The sequence below is a fragment of the Trachymyrmex septentrionalis genome, unplaced genomic scaffold, assembly GCF_001594115.1.
Source record: "Trachymyrmex septentrionalis isolate Tsep2-gDNA-1 unplaced genomic scaffold, Tsep1.0 scaffold9, whole genome shotgun sequence".
In the NCBI taxonomy this organism is placed as follows: Eukaryota; Metazoa; Arthropoda; class Insecta; order Hymenoptera; family Formicidae; genus Trachymyrmex; species Trachymyrmex septentrionalis.
In genome coordinates, this window is record NW_017306091.1 from 4501907 (window position 1) to 4514689 (window position 12783).

General features: G+C 38.4%; 3 protein-coding genes across 5 annotated transcripts in view; 1 reads left to right on the top strand and 2 right to left on the bottom strand.

Moving 5' to 3' along the window:
* LOC108755881 (ras GTPase-activating-like protein IQGAP1) overlaps nt 1-1220 on the bottom strand; it is a 7608-nt gene extending 6388 nt beyond the window's left edge. Inside the window, exons 1-3 of the mRNA XM_018499272.1 lie at nt 1170-1220; nt 383-473; nt 6-240 (exon numbers count right to left, since the gene is read on the bottom strand). Of these exons, the coding sequence (XP_018354774.1) occupies nt 6-240; nt 383-473; nt 1170-1209 (366 nt within the window). The 5' untranslated portion in view covers nt 1210-1220. The remainder of the gene's footprint in view (nt 1-5; nt 241-382; nt 474-1169) is intronic.
* A 2653-nt stretch (nt 1221-3873) lies between these two features.
* Nucleotides 3874-9174, top strand: LOC108755880 (cytoplasmic protein NCK1). 2 transcript variants are annotated; one of them, XM_018499270.1, is made up of 4 exons: nt 3874-4430; nt 6063-6354; nt 6960-7897; nt 8190-9174. In XM_018499270.1, the coding sequence occupies exons 2-4, from the start codon at nt 6336-6338 to the stop codon at nt 8409-8411; spliced, it is 1179 nt and encodes a 392-aa protein (XP_018354772.1). In that variant the 5' UTR covers nt 3874-4430; nt 6063-6335; the 3' UTR covers nt 8412-9174. The 2 variants fall into 2 exon arrangements, with proteins under 2 accessions (XP_018354772.1, XP_018354773.1); XM_018499271.1 differs by lacking the exon at nt 6063-6354.
* A 124-nt stretch (nt 9175-9298) lies between these two features.
* LOC108755879 (arf-GAP domain and FG repeat-containing protein 1) overlaps nt 9299-12783 on the bottom strand; it is a 4171-nt gene continuing 686 nt past the window's right edge. The window contains exons 2-6 of one of the 2 annotated variants that reach the window (XM_018499267.1): nt 10582-11102; nt 10291-10485; nt 10007-10189; nt 9608-9735; nt 9299-9513 (exon numbers count right to left, since the gene is read on the bottom strand). In XM_018499267.1, coding sequence (XP_018354769.1) covers nt 9460-9513; nt 9608-9735; nt 10007-10189; nt 10291-10485; nt 10582-11102 — 1081 coding nt within the window. In that variant the 3' untranslated portion in view covers nt 9299-9459. The remainder of the gene's footprint in view (nt 9514-9607; nt 9736-10006; nt 10190-10290; nt 10486-10581; nt 11103-12783) is intronic. The other variant, XM_018499269.1, reaches the window with a different exon arrangement.

Here is a 12783-nt window from a genome sequence, read left to right on the forward strand (position 1 = left end):
CATACCAGTGGTAGCTGCTCAGATTCTAAGCATTTCAGAAAATAATTTATATTGTCTGTATGACGAAATTGCAATCCAGCAGTTTTATATCTACGCTGTTCAGTATCATAGATTTTATTCACTGGTAAAATATTGGGTGCCATAAAATGACCGAGTTTAGCCAAGTACACTCCATTACGAAGATTCTCCTCCAACTCAATTGATGGAGGTAATGGCTCTCTCAAGCAGGCTTCCATCCATCTATAGAAGAAAGTAAATGATAATATCTTCTTACTTTTCTAACAAAATGTAAATTCTTCATAATAAATATAAATACTTAATAAAATAAATAATAAATAAATATGACAGAACATATTCATTATATATATATGTATATATTTACTTTTTAGCTTCTTCCAAGTGACAAAGATAGAGATACGATAGTTCTCTTTTACGTTCCTCGTCCATATTTTCTGTAGATGTTCTCATGTCATCTAAAGTACATATATATAACACAAATATTTTAGAGTTCATGTTTAGAAATAAGAAAGTACATATTTTGTCCATATCAAAATACAGTATTTATAATACTCAAATTTTTTTCATTAAAGTTAATACCATAAATATTTTCCTATGTACTTCAATCATCTCTGGTAAAAAAGTTTTGCTGAAATTATTCCACATTTTGGAACATTTCAGCGAAATTGCTGAAAATTTGCTGAAACTTAACTAAAAGTAAATTTTTTAGCTAACGTACTGAAAAATCACTGAAATCCAATCGAAATTTCTCTGAAATTTTTGCTAAAATTTGTCTGAAAAAATTTTACTGAAATTTTTCTGAAACTTTGTCTAAAATGAATTTTTCAACTAAAAATCGCAGAAATTATACTGAAATTTTTTTGAACTGCTGAAACTTTGTTGAAGTATTCCAAAACGTAAAATAATTTCAGCAACATTTTTTCCATCAGAAATTTTATTAGTTTCAAACTCAATTGCATATACAAGATTATACGCATGTGCAAAATTATAATTATATGTGCGTAAATAAATTAATAAATTATCAACGATTTATTCAACAACAGTTTGATGAGCAACGACAAGATGATGGAAATCTACGAGTCGTTCGTTAGTAAAACATGTGTATATACCTACAATTAATTAGTATGATAAAATTATGTAAATATTTTCACCTTTCCTATCTTTTGTCAAAATGCCAGTCACATTAATCATCGTGGGAGAGAATGTGAACACGGCTGTCACATTAAAAACTGAAAGCAACAGGTGAAAAACATCGAATAATACCGATACGTTACACTCTTCCAAATTCAAATTTATTATCCCACGGCCTATGGTAGGATCAGTGTTGACAACGATAAAGAGCAAAAGTCACGATGCAATAGACGTTGCACGAGTATTTAAACGGAACGCGTTCGATTGGCATATTCCATTAGATCCTAAAATATAGACCAATCAGATGAAAGAATAAGTGGTTGTCGTTCAGGAAATCGATTCTGTATCTTAAAACGAGGTGAAAATTACAAAAATGAGCGAATTTACTAAAATATTGATAATTTCATTGATCGACATTTAGTAAATTTGCTTACTTTTGTAATTTTCATCTTGGGGTCGATTGTGTATCTTCAAATAAGGTGAAAATTACAAAAGTAAGCAAATTCACTAAAGTATTTATAATTTAATTGATCAATATCTAGTAACATTTGCTCACTTTTGTAATTTTCACCTCCTTTCAAAATTCACAATCAATCCCCAGAAACTTGAGTGTTTATTTTGAAATGAGAAGGAAATTACCAAAGTGAGCAATAATTACTAGGTATTGACCAATTAAATTATGAATATTCTAGTAAACTTGTTCACTTTTGTAATTTTCACTTTATTTTAAGATACACAACTGACTCCCAGAAGCACGACCGCTTACTGAGCGCTTATTTGAGCTCTTGCATATTCTGATTGGCATATTCCAGATCTAGAAATATAGACCAAACAGATACAAAAACTCATTGAGCACTCAGGGAGCGGTCGTGCTTTTGGATGCATCTAAATTGATTCACACTGGCTCCGACGTGCATCGTACAATGTTCTGCAATCAAACAAGTTATTAATTATGAAACTTTTTTCCTAGAATAAAAAGTCAAAAGTGAAAAATTTCTCCATTAACATTCACTGATTAAAATTTTCACTTTTTACTTTCCATCCTAGGGATAACATTTCATAATTGATACCGAGAAAGCACGGTTTTATCTCGTATCGATGATAGCAAATTTCTGTTTTCTGATTGGTTGCAGAGCGTCGTACGATGCACGTTAGACCAGTGTGAATTCAGCATAATTAATTTTTATTCCAAGATTGTCTTGTAATGTTTTAAGATACTATTACGGCCCTCTGATTGATTCGTGATATCTTAGAACCTTGTGTCTACAATGCTAGAAATCGGTCATGTGATCAAATTGTTCAAATGTGATTTGTTATTTTTCTCTCCATGATCTCCAACCGATTACTAACATCATAGACATCAGGCTTAAGACTACAGTTCTATATTTATAAAAAGAGCGCGATCGACTTAAGTCAGTATCATAAAAATATTAAAAAGTACTAAAAGAAGTATTAAAAATGGCTTCGTTTGCAAGACGGACTGTAAAATCCACTAATTATTCATTAGGCCCTGCGCACAATAGAAAAAATAAGGAATTGAGAATAAAGAATAAACGATTTCAATTTATCGGTTAAAAACCGTGTATTCCAATATGGACAGCCTTACAAGAAGAGAGTGGCAAATTGCATCATGTGAATGCTCATGTTCAATTAGGACGGGGATCACGTGACCAGATTTCTCCAATTTCTTCCATGCCTATAAAGCTTTGATGCTCAACCAGAGGAGACGGGTCACGTGATGCATTTGCTAACTCTCTTGTTGTGAAGCTCTCTATTCCGATGTATCCGATTTTTGATAGATTGTTTATTCTTTAAAATTGTTTATTCTTTATTGCTAATTTGTTATTAAGAAATTCGTTCTATTGTGCGCAGGGCCTTAAGCAGCCATTTTTAGTAACAAAAATAAGTTTATCATTGGCTTTGCTAATCACTTGATTGCAATAACCAATCAGAACATTTAACACCAGTCGCGCATCTCGGATAAATTTTGAAAATCAATTATAAAATTTTATCTTTAGAATGAAAAGTAAAAAGTGAAAATTTTTACCATTGAAATTAATGAAGAAATTTTTCACTTTTTACTTTCCATCCTAGAAATGAAGTTTCATGATTGATATTTAGGATTCTACTCCGCATCATAGAATCGATTCTGGGGGTCAATTCTGTATCTTCAAACAAGGAAAATTACAAAAGTGATCAAATTTACTAAGTGTCGACCAATGAAATTATCAATATTCTAGTAAATTCGCTCACTTTTGTCATTTTCATCTCGTTTCAAGATACAGAATCGATCCTCAGGGAATCGATTTTCGGGGCTTACAACGGTTCTTGAAACAAGGTGAAAATTACAAAAATGATCGAATTTACTAGAATATTTATAACTTCATTGGCTAACACCTATTAAATGTGCTCATTTTTGTAGTTTTTGTAATTTTTGTAATTTTGATTTTGTTCAAAGAACCGTAATAAGCCCTTTGTATCTTGAAACGAGATGAAAATGACAAAAGTGAGTGAATTTACTAGAATACTGATAATTTCATTGGTCAACCTAGTAAATTTTTTTTCACTTTTGTAATTTTCATCTTCTTTGAAGATACGGAATCGACCCCCTGAATCGACCCCTATCTCGCGCGAACATAATAGGCGCGTATCAAGAATCTCGTTTCGTGTTTCGCCGCGAGGTGGCAGGCGATCCGTAGCGGATCACGGGTGGGCACAGCCGGGGTTCGCGAGGGGGCTGTCTATCCACGATATCCTCGGTCCGCACCTCCGGCCTAAGGGTGGGTCTGTTCTTCCTGCGGGAGGGGTCGCGTACGAGCGCGGCCGCGAACCTGTGGCGAATCGGCGACATCGGCCGATCGGCGTCGTACGAGCATCGCTTCGTGTCGCCGTCTCGCGCCGTACTCTCGGGACAATACGGGAAGTGGCGTGGAGGAAGGGCGGCTCCGCGTGAAAGATCGTCCGCTGACCGCTCGCGTGACCCGGGGACAAACGGCAGGTGACGGAAGGACGACGACGATTGAAAGCGGATGGAACGCGGCGCTCACCGCGCGCTTCTTCCTTGACTCCCCGCTCTTGCCTGCATATCAAGAGAGGGAGCGAGAGAGAGAGAGAGAAAAAAAGGGAAGAGCGATAGGGAGACAGACACGCACCAGCCCCCCCGGCCCGTAGGTACGCTCCAGTCGTTCATGGCTGCTGCTCGGGGTGGGGGAAAACAAGCCGTCTAACGACGTAAGATCCCAAAAGCTCTTTATGCAGGAATATGTCAAGTTTAAAAATTGGTAAGTCCAATACACGGTCGACCGGCGCGCGCGCGCATCCGTCTGTCCATTTGTCTGTTCCGCTTCTTGTGCTTCTCGCAAGTCGCACGGTCCGTAAGCGCGAAGGTTGTGCCGTCTCGCTCGATTATTTCTCCTTTTCGCAAGATAGAGAGACAGAGAAGGAGAAAGTAGGGAACCACGGTCCCTCGTCAGTTGAGTCAGTGTCGCTTCGGCCAGTCAATTTTCTCTCGGTGATACCTCGCCGACCTCGCTGTCGCCGGTGGTTTTCCGATTCGCCGGTGTCCTCGCTAAGTTCGCTAACATGGTGTGAATCACGATTGATTGTGCGCGCGGATGCGACACCGGGCATTTCTCGTACACATAACATAACACACACGGCGGGATTCGTCCTCGTGCTTCTCGCCGAGATGCTTCGCTCGCTTTTTTCGTAGCTTTTCATTAGATTACGTTTGCTACTTGCGCGAGACATACCCGTACCGGAAGGAGAGACTTCGGATTGACGCGATCAGCTTTATTTCAAGTGCCCATCAGCTTCGAGGGATTCGCATTCGTATCTCTTATGTTTTACGCAAAATCGAATCGTAAGTTTTAATAGTTACATCGGTGCGACAGATCGTCGCTCAAGAATGACGTTTGATTGATCCTTTAGAATTTGGGATCACACGTCACTTCCGACACTCTCCTTCCTCTCGGAATGCGGAGGGATCTTTCACAGATAAGATATAGGATAGAAAAGCAGGGAGAAATATATATATTATTGTATACATATCGTACATTTTGTTTAACGAAAATGAATTTCTGTCGAGCCTTTATTTGATTGGGAGAATTAAATTACTAGATTGACACAAAGATAATACATATTTCCTCTTAGTTATACTGATAAATATGTTAAATATATCAGTTACGTATATTTCTCGTACCATTTGTTAATTATTAGCTTAAGTAATACATTTCTTTATTAGTATATAGTAGCACATTTATTGTCTATTGCATGAATATACATTTGTATTATAGTATCTCTCGTGGTAGATTATGCACTGTCTATAGAAGTATTATTATATTAGCATAACTGTCACTCAATTCAAGTAACATGATAAGCGATATGATGATCACTGATTTATACAGCTTATAGCAGTTTCCAACTGGTTTAATGATATTATTTACATGGTATTGAGTCACTTGTATTTATAAATAATTTTTTTTTGTTACAGCAATTTTGTTATTTATCGTGACAGTGTCATTTCAGTTATAGAATACATTGCATGTTTATAGAAGAATAAAGATTTTAGAAAAGTAGACAGGCATACCATAGAGTGAATCTTCGACGTATTTGTATTTCATTTTTTTTTATCATAATGTCCTTGATTCTTTTGTATAACTTCAAACTCGTTATTCAAAATTATATACTGACATGAATGTCATTATTGTAATAAGTATCTTGCACAGTTATAAAATGACCGTTATTATGAACTTTCTTAGAAACTTTGTAATTTTTTGAAAGTCGCAAATATCATTCTGGGATGCATAATGCACTCTATGACATGCGTAGCTCTTTAAGTACTATAATAAAAATGAAGTTTTATACTCTGATAATCTCGTGCTAATGATCGTTTATTTTGTTTTCCCCCAAAGTGTTGGTAATGCACTTGCTTGCGCTACCCTTGAGAACGATGGATTCTGACCAAAGAAATCAGCAGGTGCATCAGCACTGAACAAAAAAAAAAAGCAAAAACTAAATAATGAATGCCTGCTGCACTCACGCCGTCAACTCTGTACAAGCAGACTTAAAAGATTTGTTGAAGTAGTACGTGAGTAGCAGCTACTCACGCCACACTCAGCTGTACATACAAAATCTAAATACATATATATATCGTCATACATATATATGTATTTATTTTTACGCACATGGCAGCCATGAAGCATGGTACGTTTTATTTTTGTACGCTTTGCTTTGTATGTAAATTTTCCTTTCGATTCACATATCTCGATGACGTTTTCATCAGGTCCACACACATGAGTATTACTTTGATCATAACTTGTTCTTGTGTACCTTGATAAATTTTATTGTACATTTCTCGATCCCTCTGAGAATATTGAGGATTTTTATTTTCGTATTATCTTTGACATTCGATCTCAAATTGGATTGCTGCGTTAATAATAGATTTTGCATTGATTGTGATTTGTTGCGTAAATTATTGAAGTATATTGTAATTTGTGTGGTGATTAAGAACAGTAAGTTTGGTTCTGTCTCGTATGTCTTATTATCAAAAATAGTATATATGAACCTGATGATCTTGTATAATTTTATTTTAAGTTATAACGGTAAACTTTCTTGATATTCAAAAATTATCGAAATCAGAGTTGGAAATTGATAAATCATAATAGTGCTTGTAATAAATATCACGTACGTACTAAACGATCATTAAACAAACATTAATAAAAGTGAAATAGTTTAACATAATCATTTCTTACGCACATTTATTACATGTACATACAATGTACAATGATAATAATCGTGATATATTTCAGGCAAGACGAGTCAAGACGACGTTTGTTACGTTGTCGCCAAATATGATTATGGGGCACAGGGTGCCCAAGAGCTAGATTTACGTAAGAATGATCGTTATTTGCTGCTGGATGATTCAAAGCATTGGTGGCGAGTGCAGAGCGCGAGAGGACAGGCGGGCTATGTACCAAGCAACTATGTTAAGAAGGAGAAGCCCTCGTTGTTCGATAGTATTAAGAAGAAGGTCAAAAAGGGCTCTGGCTCTAAGACCCTACCATCCAGTAACTCGCCGTCCCGAGCGGTCGAATCCCCCATTATGGCGCGACGTCTGCCGGCCGATCCGAGTGAGGCGATCGGTACCGCAGTCGTCAAGTACAATTATCAGGCGCAGCAGGCGGACGAGTTGTCCCTCGTGAAGGGCACCAGAATTCTGATACTCGAGAAGAGCAATGATGGCTGGTGGCGGGGTCAAAGCGGCACTCAGGCCGGCTGGTTTCCATCAAATTACACCCAGGAGGAAGGCGATGCCGACGACACGCTTCATACATATGCGATGGCCGAAAATGTGCTCGACATCGTGGTGGCTCTCTATTCGTTCTCGTCTAACAACGATCAAGAGCTGTCGTTTGAAAAGGGCGATCGCCTTGAGATCCTCGATCGTCCACCGGCGGATCCCGAGTGGTACAAGGCGAGAAACAGTCAGGGACAAGTCGGACTGGTACCGCGCAATTATCTCCAGGAGCTCAGCGAGTACTTGACACAACCGTACCGTGAGCGTGGTATGACGAGTAGCGAGATCAGCCAGGGGGATTCTCTCGAACGAAGGCCGGATCCCGGGGATCGACCGCATCTCGTCGGTAAGCCTTGGTACTATGGTAGTATTACGCGCTCGCAATGCGACACGCTGCTCAATCAACACGGTCACGACGGAGATTTCCTAATCAGGGATAGTGAAACCAACGTGAGTATAGCGACTGCTACTGTCACGATTAAATCAGAACCTCGTTCTTAGTTGGCTTTAGCAAATTTTCGACGAGGTGTAATCAGTTATTTTGTATCTTTTATCCAAGTTTATTTACTCTATATAATTTTATGTATATATATAAAATTTCTACCTATATTTCAATAAAAGTCGCACATCTCTAAAATTTGATTAAACTCCAAAAATTTACTCAATTCGCAATTAATTTAACGAAACGAGTATAGCGAGAATGATGTTATTGCTCGTCGCTCTAATTATTGTCAATTTTTAGATGGGCGATTATTCGGTATCCTTGAAAGCACCAGGACGTAACAAGCACTTTAGGGTACACGTGGAAGGAGCACTATACTGCATCGGTCAGAGGAAGTTCCACACGCTAGATCAGCTTGTAGATCATTATCAGAGGGCCCCAATCTACACCAATAAACAGGGAGAGAAGTTGTATTTGGTGCGCCCACTACCAAAAGGCAATGCCAGTAGCAACGGTTGCTAGATGAATTCGTGCCATGAAGAAGGAGACAGTCCATGCGCTTTCAGATGTATCGCTAAGATACGCGACGCCTGCCTAGTAATATCAATATCATTCATCTCGTACGTTTATACAATAACAATTAATATAATTGGTCTACTCATATATTAGTGTTTCTCGATTGTTTTCACCATTTATACAGTGAAATATAATTTATTACTCTAAGTGAATCGGTAACTCGTATTACACTCCTCGGAGCTTCCAGATTACTCAGCAAACAAACAAAGAAACATTAATACGGCAGCTACGTGAACTAATTGACAACACAAGGCTTATCTTTATATTCATATTATAATTGTAAAACGCGAATCGACTGTTATTACGATTAATAATATATTACAACTGCATATAATATAGACTGCAAGTGTAATGATCAAGTAATAATTAATTATCATGCAATTATGAACGATTAAGTGGATCTCTACTCTAGAGCTATTGGTATTGAATTATAACAAAGACTAAGTGTTCATTTGTGATTTTGTATTTATATTAGAAGTTTTTAAGTAAATAAACTGTATTTAAGTGTGCATAAGACAAAATGTATCCTCTTAACTTGTTTCCTTTGTCTATTTTTAATAATAGGTACAATACAGATACGTATGCATTTCGAATTGTTACGCTACAATAAACCTTTTATTTCTTTTCCAACAAACACATCGTCATTACTACGTTGCAGAATTAGTTTTTTAGATACATATATGTTGTTAAGAAAAATAAATGGAAAAAAAAAGATTCTCATATAAAAATTAACGCCAAGAAGTTGGAAGTATCGCCAAGTAACATTCACGATTAGTAACAAATATTAATCTTTATTAACGTGTATATTATATATTCATAAATAAAAGTATTATTCTTTTTTATTTATATAGATATGAGATTGGTGCTCCTGGGGATAAAAGTTAATGGCACTAATTGCCAATAAGGTCACGTATATAACAATTTGCCTAAATCTAAATAAATTTTAGTTCGCATTATTTGTTCGTAACTCCATTAAAAGCTTATGCGTACATAATCATAAGAAGGGGTTGTTTGAATTCCTTGTCATGTTACTTACTCCCGTGCCCACCTGTAACGATGATTAACGACAAATAAACAAAACTTATCGAGGAACAAATTTGTCGAATTCATTCACAGAGAATTCAAACAGAATTATGATTTACCATGAACGGATTTGCATGATATGCTGGTACTGTCGGTTGCCATACTTTGTTCGTTAACGGCGTCATGAGTTGACTTAATTGGAGTACGTCTCCATTGCTAGATGTGCCAATGCCAATCCATTGCGAATCTGAAAGTTTAATCTTTTCAGTATAAGACTAAACACTAACCGTTATTGTATATATAACTAAAATTGCTGACGATAAATATAAACACAATATTTCTACTGTTTATATCACTCTTGACTCCTGATTTTTTTTTATTTTGAAAAGATTAAAATAAATATAAATTAATAAAAAATTAATAAAAAATAATTTGGAAAATAATTGCGTTACATGAAAGTTGTAGTAGCTATATTTTTTAAGAATTTTAATTTAGAAATGAGTTTTCTCATATTTTACCATTATTTACAGGAAACTGAGTCGATTTAAATGGATTCACGGGGTTGTACAGAGAGCTATCGACGGATTGAGTATTATTGTTGACTATGTTCGCAGACGGCCGCCATAAATCACCACCCGTGAACGGGTTTGAAATGACGTGCGTTTGATTATTTACTCCTATACTCCATGTAGCATTTGGTGCTGCAATTGAGAATTTTATATGCTCTGAATGCTTCCTCTTCATAGGGCGATAAGAGTGTAATTAATCGGCGCTTTGTTCTAAACTTGCAAGCAATATTCACCATTTGAATTATTTGTATTCCATGTAGATGCAGACAAGGTTCCAGTCGTCTCTTCCTTCAATTGCGTTTGCTTCATCAATGAGTCTAAGTCTTTAAGTGCCGCGTAACGATCTTCCGAGGGTGGCGCGTGTATTCCATTCATGTTCATCGTGGCGTTTCCACCGACCTGATTAAACATTGCGGACGTTTCCATACCTCAATAATAAAATTGTTCATTATAAGACAAGCGTTGTTATAATTTCGGTATTCTAACGTAAGAGAGACAGAGACACTCTGATGACCGTTACTCACTCTTCGAGTTATTGAAGACTGGATTATTGTCAAAATTAGCGAAGAACGGCTGCGGTGCGATCGTCTGTTGACCGACCGGCGCCGTCGTCGTCGGGCAGAAGGGATCAGGAACTTTGCTAAAATCGGCGACGAAGTCCGTCGAGAAATTGTTGGAATTGTTTAACGCATCTGTGTTGCTCGGCTTCTGGCTGACCGGTGCGGGCAATGTCGTGGATGTTCCCAAGTTCGGTACCCTCGGAATGCTGCTCGTAGACTGTGACCTTGGCTGTGTCGTTATCGTATTTTGATTTGCGATTGACGGATCCAGATAATATCTTTTAAGCTCGTATTTGGCGCTCATCAGGTCCTTCATCTTTTGTTCGTCCTTAGTGTCCAAGTTCTGCGGGGAGTTTGAGTTCATCAGGCCCAGCCATATTCTCCTGCAGTACTCGTTGCCGTGCTCCTTTATGAAATCTATCTCATCCTGAGTGAATGTCGCCATTGAAATGGACTTTACCCTGTGTGGTGGAGTCAGGCCTCGTCTGGAAATGCAACACGAAGGCTTGTAGATCAGGATTCTGATTTATATTGACGCAGAGATCGGATTGATCAGGCAGGCGGGAAAATGTTGCTTATCGTGACGTGATTCGTGTGAACGCACACTTATAATTTCAGTTTTAAAAAATACAGGCGTCGTAATATCATTTCCACAAAAATATCAGCTCATCAGCAATAACAAAGAAATTTATCTTAAGGTCTGTTCTTATCGAAAAATATTCTAACTGGTAACAGATTATGTTTGTGCTTCACTCCAACTTACTGCACCAAGACAATATCAAGACGATATTGTACTAGCGTACCAATTCAAGATATTCGTCAAAAAAAGAATAGAGCTCTTGTAAGTATACCTACAGTTCCTTATAGTTGAACAAATTATCATCATTTGCGATATCTTTTTCACAAAAATATTTACAATAATTTTACGTCAGCTGATCAGCGATAACGGAGAAATATCTTGTATTTTGGGAATTGAGCGTTTCTACGCTTATCAATTCGGAATGATTTGTTAAAGAATGTGAAACATGAATAAGAAACAGAGAGGAGGGGGAATTCGCGGAAAATCAATGAGTGCTTAGCCATTGTAATTACGTCATACAGATATTTCTTTCTTCAAATCGCGGCTCGCCGTGGAATACTTTCGTCCCTCGGCTTACCGTACGTCAATCGTCAAGTTTCCGTGACGAATAATAACGAGGCTCGCGTGCTAGTAATACGTCATATAGGTTCGCAAATATAGTACAGTGAGATTTAAAAATCCGCACGTGCGCGCGTGTGCAGTGCAACGCGACCGTCTCGCGCAATGCGACTTGACCGATTAAAGAGCGCGAGTCGATAATCGGCACTTCGCGTATCGCGCGTAAGCGATCGCAGTTTCCCGGGTGGGAAACAAGAGAGATAAGAGATAGAGATCGAGAGAGCCAAGAAAGAAGAGAAACGAGGGGAAAAAGAGACGAGAATGAAAAATACATTTCCTTTTCTTTCGCGGCGCGCGTAATATTTTGACCGATGATAACTAGAACTGCGCACAAAGAAAACGTTGACGTCGACGTCGACGTCGCTGATAGCGCTAACTTCCTGACCATGGACGCTGCCGACGTTTTAACGCGATGACTCATTTCGTGCGCACAGTCTCTCCCTCGCTTTCTCTCCTTCTCTCTCTCTCTCTCTCTCTCTCTCTCTCTCTCTTCTTTCTCTTCTTCGCGTCGGAACGCAACGCTTACAAAGAGGACTGGAGGAGGCCTGTACACGTGTACGTCGCCCGAAGCGATTTTCACGCGGAGGCTGCGTCCCACATAAAAGGACATTTCTGAGGATAACGGCGGCGTGTTCACCAGGACCATCTGCCCGCTCGGCACGGATTTTCCCTCTTTCTATTTATAGTTGTCGCACGAATCAGAAACTAGGATTTGGAGCGCGGGATAGAGAGACGGCTACTCGCGATTATCGCGATACCATCGATCGTGACACCGCAGCTCGCTGACCTCGCCGTGTTCTCCGAGTTCCGATTCGCAGGGCTGAACCGTTGTTATGCCCTTCTCTAACAACGAGACCGTTCCGAGGGTGACCTGCGAATGCCTCAGGTTCCCCTAGGTTCGCATCCGAGATGACGATTGTATGACATTTGCCCAATGTCATGTCACGGGGAGGGGGGAGGGGGGGGCG

Excerpts from the sequence above, each read along its gene's own strand:
- LOC108755880 (XM_018499270.1), top strand. Across the intron at positions 7,898-8,189 it reads TCAGGGATAGTGAAACCAAC|ATGGGCGATTATTCGGTATC; the intron begins GTGAGTATAGCG and ends GTCAATTTTTAG.